This window comes from Prunus dulcis, chromosome 4, assembly GCF_902201215.1.
Source record: "Prunus dulcis chromosome 4, ALMONDv2, whole genome shotgun sequence".
NCBI classification, from domain to species: Eukaryota; Viridiplantae; Streptophyta; class Magnoliopsida; order Rosales; family Rosaceae; genus Prunus; species Prunus dulcis.
This window is the reverse complement of record NC_047653.1, coordinates 2624975-2646726: the sequence shown is the minus strand read 5'-3', so window position 1 is coordinate 2646726 and position 21752 is coordinate 2624975. Positions and strand designations below refer to the sequence as shown.

Sequence of the window (21752 nt, the reverse complement as noted above, 5' to 3'; positions counted from 1 at the left end):
TCAAAGGCTTAATGCAATTCAAGTAATGTATTTATTGGGGAAACATGTTGGCATGCAAGCATGCAATTCAAGTAATGTAATTACAATGAACCCCATAATTCTTACTCTCTTTTTTTTTCCAGACTCTTACATTAAGTGAGACCATGCAAGATTTTTGTAGAACCTTCCAAGAATTTCTATGTTACTCAAAACACCAACTTATATTCCAAAAAGGTATGCTTTCTTTTTTCGTGATTACAAATTTGTAATAAAAAAAATTATTAAACGAATAAAATAGCACTCTTTCTTTCTAAATCATACCCAAACAAAAGGTATTGAACGAGAAACATCTATTTTTACACATAATTGATTTCGCCATAAAACGTTTTACTGCCTAACGTTACCAGGCGTTGAACGGTTAGTCAATGATCAAATGGACCATGAAGCTTTGCTTCTTCCATTCCCTCCAAAACCCTCTTCCCCAACGACTTTACCTGCCATTTAAACCCAAAACCCTCTCAACCCATTTTCCAGATTCTGCCAAACACATCCAAACCACAGCTCAAGTCAGCACAGACGCTCAAACTACCCCTGTTCCAAGCTCAGTCCAAAAGGGCAATTTCTCACCCACTTCCATATCCTACTCTAAGCTTTTGTCACAATGCGCTGCTTCCAAGTCTGTTGGTGTGGGCATGGAAGTCCATGCCCACATAATTAGATGTGGATGTTCCGGAGACCAAAGTCTTCGGAACCATTTGATCAATTTGTACTCCAAGAGCCGGTTTTTCAGGCACGCCCGGAAACTGGTTGATGAAAGTACTGAACCGGATTTGGTTTCTTGGTCTGCTTTTATATCTGGGTATGCCCAAAATGGGCTTGGTAAAGAAGCCCTTTCAGCGTTTCGTGAAATGCACTCGTTGGGGGTTAAGTGTAACGAGTTTACATTTCCCAGTGTTCTTAAGGCGTGCTCTATTACTAGAGATTTGGTGCTGGGAAAGCAGGTTCATGGGATTGCACTGCTTACGGGGTTTGAGTCCGATGAGTTTGTTGCTAATACTTTGGTTGTTATGTATGCAAAGTGTGGGGAGTTTGGGGATTCTAGGAGACTGTTTGATGCAATTCCAGAACGGAATGTCGTTTCGTGGAATGCATTGTTTTCTTGTTATGTGCAGAGTGATTCCTATGGAGAAGCAATGGATTTATTTCAGGAAATGATTCTGAGTGGCGTAAGACCTAATGAGTATAGTCTTTCTAGTATAATAAATGCATGTACCGGGTTGGGGGATGGTAGTCGAGGAAGGAAAATTCATGGATATATGGTTAAGCTTGGATATGAGTCCGACTCGTTCTCGGCCAATGCACTTGTTGACATGTATGCAAAAGTCAAAGGTCTTGAAGATGCGATTTCAGTTTTTGATAAAATTGCACAACCTGATATTGTTTCCTGGAATGCTGTTATTGCTGGGTGTGTTCTTCACGAGTACCATGATTGGGCTCTACAATTTTTTGGACAAATGAACGGATCAGGAATCTGTCCAAATATGTTTACATTATCAAGTGCACTTAAAGCTTGTGCCGGATTGGGGTTTGAGAAATTGGGTAGACAGTTGCACTCTTTCTTGATAAAGATGGATACAGAATCAGATTCATTTGTCAATGTGGGACTGATAGATATGTATTGCAAGTGTGAGATGATAGATGATGCAAGGGTGCTTTTTAATATGATGCCAAAGAAGGAGATGATCGCATGGAATGCTGTGATCTCTGGACATTCACAGAATGGGGAAGATATAGAAGCTGTATCCCAATTTTCTGAAATGTACAAGGAGGGAATAGAATTCAACCAGACTACCTTATCCACAGTTCTCAAATCCACAGCAAGCGTGCAGGCCATAAAGTTTTGTGAACAAATTCATGCACTTTCTGTCAAATCAGGTTTTCAGTGTGACATGTATGTTATAAATAGCCTTCTTGATGCATATGGAAAATGTGGCAAAGTAGAAGATGCGGCAAAAATTTTTGAAGGATGCCCAACTGAGGATGTGGTGGCTTTCACGTCCATGATCACAGCCTATTCTCAATATGAACAAGGCGAAGAAGCTCTAAAACTCTATCTGCAAATGCAACAGAGAGGGAACAAACCTGATTCATTTGTATGCAGCTCTCTTTTGAATGCTTGTGCAAATTTATCCGCATATGAGCAAGGGAAACAGATCCACGTTCACATTCTGAAGTTTGGATTCATGTCCGATGCTTTTGCCGGGAATTCTCTTGTTAATATGTATGCAAAATGTGGAAGCATAGATGATGCGGATCGTGCTTTCTCTGAGGTACCTCAGAGAGGATTAGTTTCATGGTCTGCAATGATTGGAGGACTCGCTCAACACGGGCATGGAAAACGGGCCCTCAACTTATTCAATCAGATGCTCAAAGATGGTGTTTCCCCCAATCATATTACTTTAGTCAGTGTTCTCTGTGCATGCAATCATGCAGGTTTGGTAACTGAAGCCAGAAAGTATTTTGAATCCATGAAAGAATTGTTTGGAGTCGTGCCAAGGCAAGAGCATTATGCTTGCATGATTGATCTCCTTGGCAGAGCAGGGAAGATAAATGAGGCAATAGAGCTTGTCAACACGATGCCATTTCAGGCGAACGCCTCTGTTTGGGGGGCACTTCTTGGTGCAGCGAGAATCCATAAAAATGTTGAGCTTGGCCAGCGTGCTGCTGAAATGCTCTTAGCTCTTGAGCCCGAAAAATCTGGTACCCATGTACTTCTTGCAAATATTTACGCATCAGCTGGCATGTGGGATAATGTGGCGAAAATGAGAAGACTTATGAGAGATGGCCAGGTAAAGAAGGAACCGGGGATGAGTTGGATTGAGGTCAAAGACGAGGTACATACCTTTATAGTAGGAGATAGAAGTCATTCAAGAAGCAGGGAAATATATGCTAAACTTGATGAGCTGTTTGACCTTATGTATAAAGCTGGCTATGCTCCTATGGTGGAGATTGACCTCCATGATGTGGAACAGAGTGAAAAGCAGCGGCTCCTACGTTACCACAGCGAGAAGCTTGCAGTGGCTTTCGGGTTAATTGCCACTCCACCAGGGGCACCCATTAGGGTGAAGAAGAATCTACGAGTATGTGTGGACTGTCACACAGCATTCAAGTTCATCTGCAAAATCGTCTCAAGGGAGATTATCGTGAGGGACATCAATAGGTTCCATCATTTCAAAGATGGTTCATGCTCTTGTGGGGATTACTGGTGATTTTACCGGGGAAGTGTTAAAGTTGGTAGGCACGGGCCTATACAAGAAGCTATACTTTCTGCCCTACTAACTCAAACCACCCAATTTTTGTGTGCCATTTTTATGTACTATAGTGTCATTTTTAATAAATGAAGAGTTGTTTTTCTTTTGAGACAAGGAGTTTGTTCTTAACAGCTTAAAAGCTAATAAGCTTCCATCATATAAAAACATTCAAAGTCTCTCTAACACACCAAGGCTCATCAAGAAGAGGCTCTGCCACCAAAAAAACTCACATATAGAGGAAAATGGGTGTTTAATTCCTCGAAAAAATCAACATTTCCAAATCAGGATGGCTTTGGGCCATATACAATCAGTTTAAACCGATTTTAAGAATGGATAATGTACATGGTAAGGTAACATTTACAACAAAATAACATTGTGTTTCTTTCCTATTTGATTTCTTACATCAACATCATAGAATCCTCTGACATTATTGTCAACAATGAATACTTCACTTTGACTGAGATTCGGCTACCCTCTACGCAAAGCTTGGCTCCAGTTACCACCCAATAACCTGGCGAGTCCTCAGGACCTCTCAACATTTCCTTGGTATCTACAAACGTCGCCATTTTTGGTGCCTTCGTCGGTAAAGGTGGTCCACCAGGGTAAATTGCTGAATTCAAATCCACTTTTTTTGGCGTCACAGGTGGATTCAATGCAGTACTAAACCTTGTGCTGATTAAGGTTGAGATGAATCCTGATTTTCGAGAAGAGCTTGAGGGTCCTTCCCACTCTGATCTACGGATTCTTGCAGATGCCACCGTTGAAAATCCAAGCCTCAGGAACAAAACTTTCCTCATTCCGATAGCCTTGGCTTCAAACCAGGCTTTCGTCACAATTGAAGCAGAGTCATCAATGCAGGCACCATTGTACTGTACTGGGGCCGTGCATACATGTGAAAATATGCTCCACTTGACAGGTTCAAAGTAGCCTCGCTCCTCTGGCTCGTCAATAGGCTCATAACTGTGATCATCTGAGAGTTGGAGGGTATCCGGAACTGTTGAAAGATGCTGGAGATGCATTGCCAGATGGTCACTTTTCTTACCTTCAAGATACAAACGCATTCCTGTCACCGGTCGATTTCCAGTATCAACCTGAAAATTGTAAAATTAGGAACCACAAAGTAAAGAGAAACTCATGTATGTAATGATATACTCGAGTACTGTGATCAAAGACATTTAGTGTTTTAAGAGGACATATAAATTTTATAAAGGCAAATAAATAGGTGCACAATACTCGTTGACACAACTTTCTCCCGTTACAAATTTTTTCTCAAGAACTTCATTGCATAATAAAATACATATATATAAATATATATATAAATATATATATATATATATAATGGAAGTCCTCTAAGGAAAAGGGATCTCCAGCATTCTATAAGCAATTACTGTGTCAATATTTTACATCACAAGATATTACCTTCATAGTGTTAACATATAGCTTGGGGCCCATAAAAGTGAACTGGAGTGACGGGGACACATGTTTTCTGCGCCTGAGACCAAGAGGCAGATCACCATACACTGGAGCCCATTGACGTGGTAATTGAAATTCTAAAAATTGATGGAGTTCCTCTATTGGCGGTTTGTCTGCAATATTTATAACAGAAATATGAGATTATTCAAACTTTTTTATGGAACAGTAATGTAGCTAACTTGGACAAAAAGTTGCAAACTGATACTGACATCTAAGGTAGAGGTTCACTGCATGGCTTAGAAATCCATTTCCTTGGACGCCACCCAAAAGTGAAGTTATGGGGACAAAGGACATCGATATGACATTAGGAGACTCTGATACAGTTGAAAGCCACTTGCTATGACTTTGACCAACATCAACACCTCCCCTTCGAACACAAATGGTCACTGTACCCTGCATTAGATGAGAAAATATAGATATCTCAATCCATTCAATGTAGGTTGATTGTTTCAAACGGACAGAAAAAGGCTTACATCATTCCTTTGAGTGATGATAGGTGGCCTTATTGGGGCCGCAATTGTTCTCTGAACACTCCGGGGCATAGAATGGTCATCCTGAAACAATGGACATAGACATTAAAGTAAGAATAAGTTAAATCGTCAACTTCCATTACATACTACGTGTATCAAGATAAAACAGAGCCCATAAGACTCTAAGAAAAAGAGGAAATGCCAATTGTCGATATCGGCAGTTCTGCAAATGGCTGTAATTAAGGACCTTCTCTTATTTTATGGACTTTTCTTAATCAGAAAACTTCCCGTTTCCAGTCATTTTGTTGAGTTCTCTCCTTCATTCTCACAAGTCATAACACCACAGTAATGTACTTTTACAGTTCACATATTCAATAATACGACCAATGTGAGCAGTAGATAATCACGATGCAATCATAAAACCCTGCTTACCTTCATTTTTCCTGATAAATCATCAGGGTTCGATCCAGTTACATCTTCATAAAATCTCTCATCAGCTAACTGCTTTAACAAATTCTGCACTTCAGTGGGTTGAAGAGTTGAATTTTGCGACTGCTTTATGTGAACTATATCCTTTCCACCCATCCTCACCCCAACAACAATATGAGTACCATATTTTTCAATGAATCTGAAAATCAAATTACTTAAAACATCAGTGCAAATTGGCACAAGCCTGTGGTATATACCTCAGTGCAAACGATATACATTCTGCATTTACTTCTTCATAATATGGTAAGTATCTATATCTACACTTGGCTTATTTCAAAAAACTTGAATCGCATTACATAAGCTTCTTTGTAATTTATATTAGGTTTATCTGTGCTTGTTTGCAGAACGTGTATCCAGTTTCAAGTGTCTACTCTGCAGAACTTTCGTGTGCATTTAACAATGGAAAGGAAACATTGAAGAACATTCAGTTGTCTTCCAAACTTAACAAACACTCTTCTTTTACCTTTCTTTTGTTTTTTCCTTTCAGACTATATAGAGATTGAGGGCCTTTACATTAATAAGCTCAGCCGAAACCACAACTAACGACATAAAAAAGTTTTTCGATTAAAGAAATCTTACGCAGCAAGGGCAGCAGGTTCCCATGTAGAAGGCACTTCTCGTCTCACATTCTGGGATAGTGTTATATAGGATCTTGCTAACTCAATGTTATACAACGTTATTAACCAACCATCAAAAGCAAGAGTTTTTGTGGGAGCTGCATCCTTCTGCCAGCAGCCGCTGAAGTTAAACATAGTATTAAACAAGCCGGACGGAATTTTGCCTGATAAAGACAGCTCCTTATTGTATTGCTCTGACATCTGGAATGCAACCAATGTAGACAAAGTAAGAAGAAAAGAGAACCTCCTTATAACCAATATAGGCCAATTGTTCCACTTTAGTAATGAGTAAGAAGAACTAGAATTCTCAGATGGATCAAAAAAGAGCAATGGTTAAAAAGAAACTGAAGTTTCAAATTTGTGTTCTGTGTCAGTGCCAAATGAAATTATTTAGGCATGAGCCATTCACCATCACTCAATCAAGAAAAGAGCTCAATTTCTGCCGCTATTAATAGAATGTCACAAATTCAGCACGTTTCATCCAGAATTTCCCAGCACCGTAATCAAAACAGCCATAAATAGTAACCATAACCAAAACCCACTTCACCGAATGTGACCAAAATATTCCCCAAATTCATTCCCCACCAACCACAATCAAAACCCAGAAACCACTTCGCGCCAAAAGCAAAAATTAACGAACTTTCCTTCTTAAGAAAGAGAAAAAAAACCTGATTAAAAGAGACGACGTCGGAGCGAAACCTGGTGCGCTCGCCTTTATCGCACTTGATGGAGGTGGACACGTCGGGCACGACAGCCCCGCCCGGCACCACGAGGTCCCGGGTCCGGGTCGGGTCGAGCTCGATGAGCATGGACTTGCATGCGGTCAACCGGATATCGTTGCAGAGATCGTACCCGGACCCGATTACGGAGACGGCCTTCTGGGCTGCATACTGGGGGTCGGAGCGAAACGCATTGAGTGCCATTGAGTTCGAAACCAATCGGACAGCGAATAAGTAGCAAGAGAGAGTTCGCGAGGCTTGTGAGTGCTTATGGGGTTTGGTTGATTTAGGCGAAGACCCATTGAAGTGGGTTTTGGGTCTCTGGTTTTGAGCTTTCAACGATGCGTTGAGACCGGGACAAAGTTGTTTTCTTTGATTTTCTTTTTTAATTAAAAGAATTTAAAAGAATTTAATTTTAAAAAACAGTTTGAATATTAATGCATTTGCTGAAAGCGACTTCCAGCTACAATGGGTTTTGGTTTTGTTTGTTTGAAGCCTCCCGCGGAGCGACTTCACCGGAAGTCTAAGCCTAAGTGGGAACGTAGACTTCCAAAGCTAGGAGGAGGCGGCTGGCGGCCTCCCTTCTTTTCCCGCCACGTGACAGCGCGTTATTATTTTTTGTTTCTTTTTCGTACATTTCTTTTTGACCCTTTTTTTCTTCGGCACTTCCTTCCTATGTGTATTAAGTCATTTATTTATTTATTTATTATCTTTTCATATGAGTTTCCTGGAGGCGAAAGTAGCCAAGGGCCCAACCAGTCGTTCTTATGAGTTTCGTGGATGTTTACAGGTAGGTAATATGAGTTATATAACTCAAAATAAATTTTTTTATAACTAGCTTTTGATCTTGTGTTATTTCTCCTCTTAATTGCATCCCCAACCCTCATTGGTTAAAAAATATTATAAATTTATACATGCCATTTGGTTATTCCCATCTAGTAATTAGGTAAATGAACCCTTTTAGGTTTTGTGTGTGGTGAAAGTATAGAATATCAACATGGAAAATTGTAAGCTTTTATAGCATAACCCTTTTAACCTTTCATCAATTGGATTAATTTGGATACTAATTTTAATAAGGTATGGGAAGAGATAATCCCCTGTGTCACTCAATATAATTGATTGACGTGTTTTCTTTAATACGGCCATTCACAAGGAGCAGAGTGTGAACAAAAAATCTCTCATTAGAAATTCTAAGTCATACATGATAATACCTAATATCCTTCAATTATTCAATAAAAAATAGTAATTCAACTCTTTCTCATCTTCTTTCCATGGGTAAGAAAAAGAAAAATCGCTCTCAAATAGAGTGACATTTTCATTTCATTAGTACTTGGTTGTTGGCATTTACAATTATATAAAGTAAGAATTGGTGAAGTCAATAATGTTTTTCCTTCTTTTCTTGACGAATCAATGCATGATGATCCTTAGGGTTGGGCTATTAAAAGTAATTGGCAGCACCTATATACGTGACATCTTTCCTTCTAAGAGCATCTCTAATCGATATGTTAAAAGTGCCACATAGACATTTAACGGTTATAAATAACATCTCACATCACTCCAACCGAATTGTCAAAGCTGATGTGGAATGAAGGTTGGAAGTTCAGCAGTTATTTTTGACATCCCAAAAGTAAGATGTCAAATGAATATTTTATTATTTTTAAAGACAATTGGCTATTACTTTCATTTATAATTTTACTTTTTTTTTCTTTTTTATCTTTAATGATTTGACTGTTACAATAATTATTTATTTGACATATCGGATTGAGTGTAAAACTGTTTAAATATCAAATTGCCACATCAACCATTAAATTTAAATTTGATATTTAGTATTTGACATCTCCCTTGGAGATGCTCTAAACGATTCTTAATATTTGTGGCTCCAACTTGACTCCTCGTTGTCAATACAATAACACTGATTATAATAATTAAAACCACCATTAATCACACAGTTTCTTTGTTAATAATTTATAATGTTGTGGACGAGCTCATCTTGTAATTTTGACCAACAAGGAAAACCAAGGGAAGTTAGGGAACAAGTCCAAGGGCTCCAAAGCATGATTAACACGTTGACAATTTCATGACACTACAAGTCAACACGCCATAAAAATTGGTCCCCTTTCATTAATTTGCCAACATGCAAAATGCAAGACTTGACACCACCATCACCACATACTCTCTCTCTCTCTCTCTCTCTCTCTCTCTCTCCCTCCCTTTCATACTTGCAGTTCACACTTCAGACCCTCCATCAAATTGTTTGTCTGCTTTTTTGTATCATATTCACCTCATTGCTCTATAAAGCAAAACAAAACCCTATCTACCACCGCATGTCATCATGCACTCAACACTCAATTCATCATGCATATACCCCAAATCTCTCTACTTTGATCACCTCCTATCGACTTGTTATTGGGTAGTACTAAAATACTGTCACGTTATATATGAATAAATGTTGTGTTTCATGTTTTAATATTACACAATATTTACAAGAGATTTACAATTAAATTGATTAAGAGCATTTATTCATTTTTAAGTTCGATTCCCTCCTACCTATATTGATTATATCATAAACAAAAAATATCCATAATTGACTGTGACATTAATTAATTAACGTGCTTAATTCAGCTGCTAATAGCTTATGATGCCTATACACGTATATGAATATATTCATTATGGGTCGCAATTAATAAAGTAGGTGCAGGTTTGTGAACAAGTAGAATAGGCCACGTATTAGAAAATGTGTTTCACGAAGGATGATGTTTCCATATGAGGCCTTAAAATATGCTGCTTTAAGATATGCTTTATCTTTTTAATAATAATGCAAAAGATGGATTACAGGATAAAATCCAATCAATCTGAGGCTGATATTTGGTGGGTCCTCATCCAGCAAATTATTTTGTGGCTGATTTTTTTCTTTTTTAATATTGGCGGCCAGGATTAGGTGGTGCATATTCATTGTGTGTATCTGGTGGTTGTTCTAGGAAACATAAAAAACTAAATTTTATAATCACCTTTTTCGGGATTATGTCTTTTTTCTAGATGTGTATGTTGGCGGTGGAGGATAAGGTGCCTGCCTGTTTCTTTCTTGTTTCCCAAATCCAACCATTATTATAATACTTTTATCCCTTGTAAACAATTAGGAAATAAAAGAATCTCAATAAGAAAGGAAAATATTGCACCCTTATTATATTACTTTAACTAAATTTTATAACCCCCGATAGCTAACGAGATCTATCTCAATTGAAAATAGTCTTTAACTTATAAATTAAAGATCTCAAATTCAAAAATATAGCATTTGAGTTTGACGAACAACTAGACAGCGTGTCCCATAATGAGAGTTCATATTAAAAAGAAAAATCCTCAGTACGTTATCATTTTAATTGCTCAAATAATATTTTTAAATGCATCTTACAAAAGCATTATTAAAATTTCAAATAAAATAAAAAAAGTATTTTCCTGGTCCACAAAATTCTCTTGTGGCTCTGACCAAACTCATAGAGCCGGCATCTTTTTCGTCCCCATCATGTTTTTGAATCGAAGCCATACAAAGTTGAAATGCCAACGTCCAATGGAAATAGGACAAAGTAACTGCCCTGAAAATGACGTATATGCCCCCTCACACAGGGAATAAGGAAAAAGGTTAGGTTTTAATTTATTATATATGGTTATTTACCAATAAATGAAGAAGATTTTTAATTTTAATTTTAATTTTTTCTTTCGATTATTCGACATCACATCGCTCGCTCCCTAGGCTAAAATCTGTTCCTGAAAACAAACAACTATTGCCACTCGCGGTCCTACTATCCGCACACATGAATCAAATACACATTGCATTCGCAAGAATAAATGCAAACGAATCATACTCATTTCAGTATTCGTAAGCTCTTTCAAAATTAATGTCTGACAACGACTGAAACGAGTAATGTTCTTGTACATATAAATAAGACTAAATTACCCTCGTCATATTGATGCGTTACCAACACATTAAAGAACGCATCGGTTTAAATAACTTTACTTGGTTTCCATGTTAGGAATAAATGTAAACCGAAATCCACAGTCAATACTATACGCCCCCCATTTACGAGCTTCCTAAATCTGTCTACATTGACCAGACAGCTCGGTGACGAACTCGGAGGCTAGAAACAGGTAAATTACTTACTGAAAAGCCTTTGTCCTCAAGCAACTAGTAAATTTCGTTGCGCGTGTAAGCCACGTCTCTAATATGAAGCGTGGGGAGGAGTAGATGTCGGATAAAAGCGATACCGCTGTCAGAAACCACACCCATGTGTTCCATCAGAATCGATGGGCCCGGTGGCTTGAGGATCCTCCGCTCTTCATTCAACACGCGTAAGAAACCGACACTTGTTGGAGTTCCATTCGGCCAGAGGCAAGCAGCCGTTGGTCCAAGAGCGCGAGCGGTTCAAAGGGAGGATAAAACCAAAGGAAGGGCAGGCTCCGGTTAATTAATTAAAAATCGCAGTTAAGTAAAAAATTAAAACAAAAAATAATCCAAGTCACGCGGCGAGATAGCACATTATGTCGACAACTTGTTCAACCGGCGCAATGCTAATATTGAAATATTCCCACGCTCCCTCATTTATCATTTTTATTTTATACCATCCCCGAGAGAGAGATCTTGACCCAAGGCAGTAAATGGCGCGGGAGGGTAACACGCGGGAAGGAGCGTGGGGTTTCGGGAAAGAAGCACCGCACGCAATCAAGAGTGCGTTTGCAGCCGTTAGATAATCATAATAATGATGGGTGTGCTCTCTCGACAACCCACATGCCACGTAATACGGGAACTAACAGTGCTAAATTACTAAAATACCACTCACACCACACACATACTTGATACATGCACTCTCTCTCTCTCTCTCTCTTTCTTCTGTCCCAGAGCCGCCCCTAACCTCAACCCCATCTCAGTCAAATCCCTCGTTGACTGTGTGCCCCCCCCTCTCTCTCTCTCTCTTCTCTCTATTTAATTACACGCTCTCCCCTCTATATAAAAGCCACATCCTCCCCATTGCAATCTCATCACACCCTCCTTCCTCATTTCTCTTTTCTCTCACATATTTTCACTGCAACCAACCACTCTTCCCCACCCAAACACAGACGCACAAAAAACAAAAACGCTGCCGTTTTTATCTTTTGTTTCTCCAGTTTCCAGTGTAATATGGCGCCGAGAGAGAAGACGGCCACCGCCGTCAGAGCTAACGGCAACGGAAACGTGAAGGAGGTGCATTTTAGAGGAGTGAGGAAGAGGCCATGGGGCCGGTACGCCGCCGAGATCAGAGACCCCGGCAAGAAGAGCCGGGTCTGGCTCGGTACCTTCGACACGGCTGAGGAAGCCGCTCGAGCCTACGACACCGCTGCCAGAGAGTTCCGCGGCTCCAAGGCCAAGACCAACTTCCCTCTCCCTTCTGAGAATATTAGCCTCAATATGACGAAAAATAATAACATAAATATAAATAATAATATAAATAAAAATAGTAGCGGGAGCAACAATCAGAGCCCGAGCCAGAGCAGCACCGTGGAGTCGTCCAGCCGTGAGCCGCCGGCTCTGATGGTCGATTCCTCGCCGTTGGATCTAAATCTCGCTCAGGGTGTTAGTTCCGGTGGATTCGGTTCCGGCCCGATGCGGTTCCCCTTCCAGCACCACCAGGTTCCGAGCGTCGGAGCCGTCATCGGAGTTCCGGCTTCTGCAGCGGCGGCGGCGAATCACGCGCTCTACTTCGACTCGGTGTTCCGAGCCGGGATGGTGAAGAGTCATCAGTTTCATCAACGGCTGAGATTTGATCATCATAATCTTCAGCAGCATGACTTCCACGCCTACGGAGGCGGTGGGGTTTTCGCGTGTGGGGCCCAGAGCGACTCGGACTCGTCCTCGGTGGTCGATCTGAACAACCACGATCTGCCTCGCGGAGGATTGCTCGATCTCAACCTCCCTCCACCTCCGGAGCTCGCTTGATTTTGTTTTTAGAGAAAAAAGCGCGATGGCCTGAGTTAATACTTTATTAGGGATCTTTAATTTCAGTTCCTTTTTCTTTTCTTTTTTTAATTTTCGAATTTTCTAAGATAGAAAACGAAAAAAAATACGTTGAGAGCAACCAATGTAAGAAGCTCCATGTGAATACGTAGCGGATGGTCGTAATCATCCTTTTTTGCAGCAGCGAAACTGCAAGTTTCAATCTGTTGTTCTAAATTGTAGAGACCTTTCTTGTCATCAATTTTCAGTTGTAATCTTTCATTTCAGCAATAATTTTTTCCATCAACAGAACCATACTCATATTTTCTGAATCTCCAGTATTATTTCTTAGCTTATTTCATTTATTTATTTGTTTTTGCTATAAGCCTTTGAATTAACTATGATAAAATCGGCGATCCATGTAAGTACGGACAAGAGTGCACGAATTTTGTGATTTGGTGTGGTTGACGATAGCTTGCCCCATTCCTGGAGTGCTGGCTAGCTGCCGCGTGGCTGGGTCTGTCCCACGCGTCGGCGGCCCTCAATTGACTGGGACGAGTGAGATGAGTAGGACGGCGAGTCGAGTTTCTTTGCTTCCTTTGCTTTTGCCTCATTATTTCGGGAAAACGAGTGCTTTTACATTTAATTACAAATATTTTATTAATTTCTGGCGGAATTTGGGGATTAAAAGGAAAAACAAAAACAAAATCGAAATTATTAGGCGCGTATGATGGGTCAATGAGAATCGGCGCGCGTATCGGGTAAGAGAGCGGTGTTGTAGTTTTGAGACCGAAAGTTAATTCTGTGTTGACTGGGTAGGTCTCGAGATTCGAGTTGAGATTGCACGTGATATACGGCCGTCCGATCTCGCGTACCTATTAAATTTATTTATTTTTACAAAGTAATTTAATTAAAGAGATGAGTTGCTTAGCAATGCGAAAAAGGCGGAAAGTAGCAGACAGAGGCGGGTCCCGCGTGGAGGCGGGCGCTGGGAGTGAAAGTGGGAAAGCGTGGCTGCCGCTTTTAGTGGAGCCCACCCGTCCTTTTTTCTCAAGAATATTGCTCCGTCTCTCTCTCTCCCTCCCCATCTAATTTTAATTATCTTTAGATTACCGAATTAGCTATTTGATTTTAGAAAACAAATTAAAAGCAAAGGCTAGCTAGGATATTGGGTTGGGTTTTTTTATATTTTATTTATATAGGGTATAGGTGGTATGCGCAAGGATTCAAAGTTGTTGGAGCACGCGTGAATATAAATTTTCATGGCATGGCATCAAATTTTCGTGAATTTAAATTTACGATTATTTATGTAGCAACGTGGAACGAGCGAGAATAATTATAAATAAAATAAAAACATAAGAAAGAGTACGAAGCCGTGAGAGAGGGTGACGTGTCGGGGAGGGACAGACAGTTACGCCGGCGGGTCGGCGTGTTTTTTTTCAAGGCTGTTTCTGCGCGGGACCCAACGGGTTTTGTCCCGCCAACAGAAAGAGAGAGAGAGACTGGGACGCCTCATGATGCGCCACGTATCGCGTCCTGGAGAAGAGAAAGCGAAAAAAAAAAAAAAAACCCAAGCGCCATGGCATTGAAGAAATGAATATAATAAAGGTGGTATAGGTGTGGGCGGCTGGTGTTGCCCTTTTCTGTATAGTGGACTTTGTTGCCTCCTGAGGTGACACCTTCTTCACCTCTTCTCTCTCTCTCTCTCTCTCTCTCTACGTGGCGTATTTTAGCAGCGCATTTCAGCCGGAGATTTCTAGATCATTTGAATAAAGAACGACGTCGTTCCACTATGGATGAAATTGAATTTACAGGATAAGGATAAGCCGTACGTGAGAAGAAGGGGAGCGTGCACGTGTGAGGTGCCTTGGTACGTGCGCTTTGGAGAATCAACCAGACCGCAGTCTTACGTGCTTCTGTTGGGCCCAACCCAACCAAGGTGTGAAAGTGTTCGCTTTCCCCATTTCCCACAAAAATGTGTGCAGTCCCATGTATATTTTTTACATGGAGTAGTTTCATCTTGAACAATGGTTGCCTTGTATTGGAAGTTACTATCACACACCACGTCATTGTCATTCCAGTTTTGCTTTTTCACTGTGCCGGATGTCTATTTATTTTTAAAAAATCAATAATTAAGATCAATCGTTCACACTTATATGTAGGTGTCAACCGCAGTATGAAAACTAGTTATCCCGTCCCGGTCGAAACTCATGATTCCACCATTGTGTTTGTTTAAAGAAAAAATAAAATAAAGTATGATAATGTTGTGAGATTGGAATGAAATCCCTACATTAATATTCTTTGAAGTATCAAAGTGTTTGTGATGGTGATTTGGGATAGGTAGGGTTATAAATATATTCTAAGATGAGGTTCTAAGACAATCAGTCAGTGAATGGACTCGTGGCACTTAGCTGTTAAAATCCCATATGACCAATTCTTGTCATTTCTTTTTTTGAAAAAAAAGAGAGAAAAGAAGAAAAGAATAAAATCCGTTGGAGTGGAGTGGAGAGACAGATTTGACCTCAACTAATGAATGAATAGTAGCTAGCAAAAGTTTATTGGTAGTAAGTTGCGTGAGAGGAGGGCATCGTAGACTCGACTGTAGTCTGTATATGTGTTAGCTTTGTGATAAAGTTACTCAGCAGGAGGTAAGCGTGTATTGTGCGCTTGGAGTATATTGTTCTCATTCACCTCACTGTTCATCATATAAATCATAATTGGAATTGATACATTTTCGTTCGAAATAGAATCGTTTAATCGTCTATATGTATTAACGAAATGAGTTCATCGTGAATATCTTAATTGTTCCTAACAACATGAATTTGGTGAATGAATATAGTGCAGTTATTATTAATTTGAACTGTGATATCGTAGATAAGATTACAAATAGTTAACATGTGTGTATCAAAATTCATTAATCGCAAGAGAGTGGAGAAAGCCAAAGGTATTTTGTCTACTAAATTTGACAGATGTCAGCAGCTTGGTTCATACGTAATGTTATTGTCATGAACTCTACGAAGAAGAATATGAGATGCCTATGTATGACTTTGTATGAGAGTAGCTTCTTGTCTAGAAACCACTAAATAAAAAAAAGTGGTTTTGTCATCAAAATTCAAAGTTTTCAAAGTTTTATCAGCTTTTGCCTTTTGGACTAGATGTGAACGTAGACAATAAAATACAGTAAATTTCTGTAGGACCCAACATGCCGTCTTGTCTTGTGAAGTGATTTAAGGGCATGTTTGGCAGGCTGGACTAACCTGGACAGTGTTAAATAACACTTTAAAACCCACGTTTGGTGAAAGAGGGACTAAAATAAATGGGATTGTATAGTCCACTTTTGAAAAAATCACCGGACTCGCTCATCCAATACTGCGAGGATGAAAAGCAGTTCGCAAAATAGCGAGCGTGCTATTTTGAAACATCGAGTCCGACCCACACAGCGACCTCCATGAGCTGCTCCTGGTTGATGAGGATCCTCCCCGTTCATGTCAGGCAAGATGGCGGTGAGTAGCTTGTCGAATTCGATGGTGCCGTTTCCGTTGGCAACAAGGATGTGGAGCTAGTTGCCGGTGGGCTTGAGGTTGGGAAAGACCTCCATACCTGCCGATCTGAGTACAAAAATGCTTGTGTAAGAAAATGGGTCGACTATTCCACTGATTGCGATGATACCAATCCATCATATCCCTTTTATGATTTTGAGAAGAAGGAATTACAAAAACAAAGCCAAGCAGGGACTTTATTATGGTTACTGGATTCGCAGGGTATGCTACCAGGAAGAAGAAAGGGATCAAAAAGATCCCAATTGTGTTTTGGTATTTTTTTAATTTTAATTTTGTGGTGTGGTTTGTCAAAAGTTGTGGTGTGGGGTTATTGGGTTTATTCTATTTTTCTCTTTGGTAATCTGGAAAGAAAGACACAGCCAGAGAGAGAGGAAGACAGACGGGAAAGAAAGGCAGAGAGCCAGGGAGAGGAAGGAAGGAAGAAGGAAAGAACGAGATAATGGTTTTTTTTTTTTTAATTTTTTTAATTTTTAAATAAAAAATTAATTTTTTTAAAAAAAAATTCACACATCAACCCCAATTAAATATCCCTAATTAAATATAAATATTTTTTAAGTCAAAATATTCAATTAAATTTAAATATTGCAAAAATTATTTTTTAGTCCGACACAACACCAAACATAATCCAAGACAGTCCTAAGGATTTAGTCCAGTCCATGACAGTCCGCCGTACCAAACGACCCCTAAATGTGGTGTGGGTAAGAACGGCATGTCATTCATAATAGAACGACACGTCGCCTTATTGCATGTGTAACGACTAACGAACACTCCCACGTGTTTGAAAATTGAAACAGGAAGAGGAAAGCACAAGATGGATGATGCACCGGGATTTGCCGGTTCCGGTAGCAGAGATTGGGTCGGTGGGAGCAAGGTCTAAAATATCGATGATATCGGAAATATTGGTAGTCCAAAAATATGGAAATTTCGATGGAAATATCGGGATATTATCGATATCGATAAAAATTGAATAAAAACCACGAAAATTGTAAGAAAAACTTGGAAATTTTCATTGAAACTTTGGAGAATGTTTATTTAGTCAATTATCTATGGATTTATCACAAAAAAATTAGAAGAAAATGCATTGCATGATGGATTTAACTAATTTTAAGTTGATTATACAGCAAGCGGGCAAACACTATTAGTGTAAAAAATATGTAATAATTAATGAAAAAAGATTAAATACACCGTAATCATTTATATATAATGATTTACTATAATATTTTACACTTTATACATTGCATGGTAAGATACATGAGTGACTTAGTACCACATAGAGTTCCTACGAGGTTCAAAATTTTCACTATCTTCATCATCTCTATGTGTAGAATAAGTGTATTGTGAAGAGTAGTCATCAAATGATAAATCCACAAAATAGTTTTGCATGTAATTGTTAACATACCACCCATATAAATATAAATATTTTAGCATATTATCACAAAAACATAAGTGATATGGTGTTTAAGGTGTTGGAGGAGTAAAATGGGAGGGGTTCATATCCCCTTTGTGTTTTTTTCTCTCCTTTTTTCCCTTTTTTTTTTAAAAAACTTTTTTTTCCTTCACATCGATATTTTCGCGATATTACACCGATATTTTGACAAAATATTGCTGAAATGTAAGCGAAATTATCGACATCGATATTTTCCGATATTATCATCGATATTGTCAATATTTATACGATATGTACATAGATATGTTCCGAAATATCCTCGATATTTCCTCGATATTATCGATATTTCAGACTATGGGTGGGAGAGCAACAGCAGACCTTGTTTTTCCCGTATTCGGGTTTATTGAGTAAAGAGGACTTCAAATTTGGACATGGTAAATCGGTAAATGAATTTGGGTGAGAGAGCAGAGTGCCAGAGAGACACTGTTAGAGTTCTAGGTTAAGATCAAAACTCGAATGGGGAGAATTTTCCTGGTTGAATTAGATGGCAGAGCTTATAGATGCAGATTCTGTGACAGCCCCCTTGCCCTTGCCGATGATATCATCTCTCGGGTACTGTCTCTCTCACTCTATCAAGTTTTATTTTATTTTATTTTTTACATTTATAAAGATTATGTCGATGTCATAAGCATAATTACAAACAGTATATGCTTAATTTGTGATTGAATCAAGGAAAGATTGAAATTTTGTTCCCTTTTGTTAGTGGGATTTTGAAATGGGTAAAGAATTGAAGCTAGGGATGGGTTTATATTGATCTGAAGGGTTTTAGAAATTGGGGGTTTTTTTTTAATTCAGAGGAAAATGGTCGGTAAAGGTTGATATGAGCATGAGTGAAGCATTTTAGCATTTAACCCCTTTGTTTGCTGTTATGTTTAAGGGTGTGCTGGAAGGTTTTTCAGGCCGTGTATTGACTAGATTCTGTGTAGCATTGTTTTTCTGAGTTGGGAATTGGGATTTCATAGAACAGGGGTATTTCTTGGTGAGGAAGCTTTAGGAAGCTCAAAATAGTACAAGGACTGGATTGCTTGTGCACTTTAAATGGTTCTTGTTTGAAATACATGGCAGCATTCAACAAGATTGTAAGGGCTATAAAACACTAGCTAGGTTCAATGGGATGGTTCCATTGGGAGGAGATAATCACTTAGTGCTTTGAATACGATTGGAAAATATATACATACATACATAAATTGCACAAATGCCCCAAAGATTCATTCTTAGTTTGGATAAAAATCCATGAGGAGTGTTCCCCCGCTGAAGTGGCTGATAAAAAATAAACTTTTGGCTACTGACGCTGCAGCCAAACTTTTATAGTTTATTTCTATGCCATGTAGCTCATTCTCAATCTTTTAGAAGTTATTTTTATGTGCACTACTCTTATATATATATATATATATATATATATATATATATATATAATTTTTTTGTATCCTTACTATTTTATTTTATTCTCACCTAGATCTAATCTAATATGCTTTAGTGCTCAACAATTTGACTCTAGTTTGTTGTAATTTGATTAGTCTTTCAGCTGCCGTCGAGGAGGGGCATATCTGTTCAGCACTGTGTAAGTTCTTCCTATTATTATTGCCTTTGCTTTTAGTTGACTTTTTTAATGTCATTTTCTGGCTGACATAATGTAGTCGGTACTTATTATTTGTTCTTTTTGGGGCAAATAAACAAAGATCGTAGAGTGAATTAGCCATATTGGGTCAGTTTTATGAATGGAACAGTCCCTTCTCTAAACTGCAAATTTATTGATCCTTAAAATTCATCAGCTGCCAGCCTCTCTTTCTAAATGGATGTTTTTCTTCAATGAAACCTGTGTTTGAATTGATAATTACCAAGTCCTAAACTTTGTGGCCAGTACATTTTAAGGATGCCACTGTTGAACACAAACGAGCTATTTTCAACATGCTGGTCACAATGTTATGAAATTTGATGCAATTGCATTTGTTCTTGTTCAAAGAAATAAGGATGCTATATTTCTTTGACAGACCATGAGAAATGTGAATTGGTTTTTGTTTTGTCCTTTTTCTTCTCATCTGACCTATGAAAATTTTATCCAGGGTGAACATAACGCTTGGTCCCGAGGAAGAGAGGCTAATGCTTTCTGGTTTGCATACTGTAGAAGATATTTTTTGCTGCTGCTGCGGACAGATTCTTGGATGGAAATATGTATGGATTCTTTATCTCTCTGGTTTAGTTGTTGGTATGGGTAGGTAGGAGCAGGACTAGAGCGTGAAACTAGTAAACAAAAGGAGAAAAACACAAGACACACAAACATAAATGAACACGTTTTCTCACGAACAGAAGAAAGTTTTTTGTTTTAAAAATATTGTGGCCTCAAAGAGATAATGTCATCTTTAATGAATTAATATGCTAAACAAATTCATTATACATTACTAAACTTGTGTCGAGTGTAATGGTTTGTTGAATTATTATTCTTTTAAGATGTAAAGTTGGTCATCTTTAATCAAATCAAACAGCACCAAGGAGAGATGTAAACCATCACTAAAAAATGCATAGGCCAATGATAAAATGCGGTTCTATCAGACTTTGCACGGCCAGTTTTTTATTTTATGGTAGAGCTTAATTGAATGAATGTCTCCTGAAAAATATTCAATTTTCTTAAGGGTATCCTACCTCTTTTAAAAGATGGGCATGCAGCTTATGTGTGGAGAAGGCATATTTATGTGTGTAGTCTTTGATGTCAATTCACAAATGAGTTATACTGAAGTTGAATCTTATTAGGTAATTGCACATGACAGAAACCAAATATACAAGGAAGGAAAGTTTGTGCTCGAAAGGTACTCACTCACTAGCTTTACTGTTGGTTGTATTTACTGTTTCAGATTGAACTATAGCGCCTGTGTCTGTAAACAGATGGAGGATAGAAGTGGATGTTGCTGAGGAATTCAATTTAGACGCTCCTCCCGGTTCAAGTGACACAGAAATTCCTTAGGAAGTTATCACTAATCATACAGTTAATAAGATCTGGATGCTATACTATACATGTTATCATATATACAATTTGAACAGCCATTTGTAACTATTATGAGTATGAGGAAGATGCATTTTTCTGTAAGCAAAGCATGTTGGATTAAATTGTTATTTTTCTTCTTCTTTGAATTCAGATGTGAGCAGATAAATATGTTGAGAGTGATTATTGCAGACCTGAAAAGCTAGTATGTTTATGCATGGTGATGGTGGGCTTTAGCCATCATTTGAAGTTGTGCGCCTTTGTCAAGGGTATCATTTTTCTGGGGCCCATTTTGGTTTCTCCTTTGGAGCCATCTCAGTGACTGTTTAGGTGTAGGAGGTGTTCTGCCGTCCCAAATAATTAAAAATAAATTGCCCCGAGTTAAATATTAAGTGGGGTTAAGTGGGGTGCAGTGCATGCATGGCATATGAAATTCACTATTTATTTTTTTATTATTTTGAAGTTCTTGATGATTTAGATTAATGTGAAAAGAATGTGAGCCAGAAAGCATTTGATTTTGGTTTTGGTTCTTTTTGAGTGTTTGTTTGACTGAGTTGAGTGAGGGGCACACCGTACATAGAGATAAAGTAGAGATGGGGCCCACAGAATAAATGGGTGAAAGAGAGAAATAAATATGTCAGGAGGAGGAGGAGGACGACGACGACGACGAGGGTGGTGTATATATGATATGATATGATATGTGATGTGAGATCATCTTTTAACTCTTGTGTTGTTATTAATGGAACCG

At 38.7% G+C, this 21752-nt stretch overlaps 4 protein-coding genes across 4 annotated transcripts; 3 read left to right on the top strand and 1 right to left on the bottom strand.

Annotated features, from left to right (window-relative positions):
- Window positions 1–369: 369 nt before the first annotated feature.
- Window positions 370–3351, top strand: LOC117623838 (pentatricopeptide repeat-containing protein At5g04780, mitochondrial-like). Its single transcript, XM_034354839.1, has one exon. The coding sequence runs from the start codon at window positions 405–407 to the stop codon at window positions 3246–3248; it is 2844 nt and encodes a 947-aa protein (XP_034210730.1). The 5' UTR covers window positions 370–404; the 3' UTR covers window positions 3249–3351.
- A 133-nt stretch (window positions 3352–3484) lies between these two features.
- Window positions 3485–7614, bottom strand: LOC117626300 (MACPF domain-containing protein NSL1). The gene is made up of 7 exons (XM_034357971.1): window positions 7008–7614; window positions 6302–6540; window positions 5666–5861; window positions 5237–5317; window positions 4973–5156; window positions 4710–4876; window positions 3485–4381 (listed from the first exon to the last, which is right to left on the bottom strand). The coding sequence occupies exons 1-7, from the start codon at window positions 7260–7262 to the stop codon at window positions 3689–3691; spliced, it is 1815 nt and encodes a 604-aa protein (XP_034213862.1). The 5' UTR covers window positions 7263–7614; the 3' UTR covers window positions 3485–3688.
- Window positions 7615–11942: 4328 nt separating this feature from the next.
- Window positions 11943–13352, top strand: LOC117626085 (ethylene-responsive transcription factor 4-like). Its single transcript, XM_034357735.1, has one exon. It carries the CDS (start codon window positions 12229–12231, stop codon window positions 13021–13023), a length of 795 nt encoding a protein of 264 aa, XP_034213626.1. The 5' UTR covers window positions 11943–12228; the 3' UTR covers window positions 13024–13352.
- Window positions 13353–18338: 4986 nt separating this feature from the next.
- LOC117623736 (protein yippee-like At5g53940) lies at window positions 18339–21183 on the top strand. The gene is made up of 5 exons (XM_034354693.1): window positions 18339–18579; window positions 19545–19588; window positions 20091–20199; window positions 20776–20831; window positions 20908–21183. The coding sequence occupies exons 1-5, from the start codon at window positions 18484–18486 to the stop codon at window positions 20984–20986; spliced, it is 384 nt and encodes a 127-aa protein (XP_034210584.1). The 5' UTR covers window positions 18339–18483; the 3' UTR covers window positions 20987–21183.
- The last annotated feature ends 569 nt before the right edge of the window (window positions 21184–21752 follow it).

What these genes read in the sequence shown, in the direction of transcription:
- LOC117623838 (XM_034354839.1), top strand. Translation starts at nt 405, where the DNA reads ATGATCAAATGGACCATGAAGCTTTGCTTCTTCCATTCCCTCCAAAAC.
- LOC117626300 (XM_034357971.1), bottom strand. Translation starts at nt 7,262, where the DNA reads ATGGCACTCAATGCGTTTCGCTCCGACCCCCAGTATGCAGCCCAGAAG. An exon ending in AGTGAACCTCTACCTTAGAT is followed by an intron (nt 4,877 to 4,972) that starts GTCAGTATCAGT and finishes TAAATATTGCAG; the next exon opens with ACAAACCGCCAATAGAGGAA. An exon ending in TATATGTTAACACTATGAAG is followed by an intron (nt 4,382 to 4,709) that starts GTAATATCTTGT and finishes TACAATTTTCAG; the next exon opens with GTTGATACTGGAAATCGACC.
- LOC117626085 (XM_034357735.1), top strand. Translation starts at nt 12,229, where the DNA reads ATGGCGCCGAGAGAGAAGACGGCCACCGCCGTCAGAGCTAACGGCAAC.
- LOC117623736 (XM_034354693.1), top strand. Translation starts at nt 18,484, where the DNA reads ATGGGGAGAATTTTCCTGGTTGAATTAGATGGCAGAGCTTATAGATGC. An exon ending in AGATTCTTGGATGGAAATAT is followed by an intron (nt 20,200 to 20,775) that starts GTATGGATTCTT and finishes GAATCTTATTAG; the next exon opens with GTAATTGCACATGACAGAAA. An exon ending in GGAAAGTTTGTGCTCGAAAG is followed by an intron (nt 20,832 to 20,907) that starts GTACTCACTCAC and finishes GTCTGTAAACAG; the next exon opens with ATGGAGGATAGAAGTGGATG.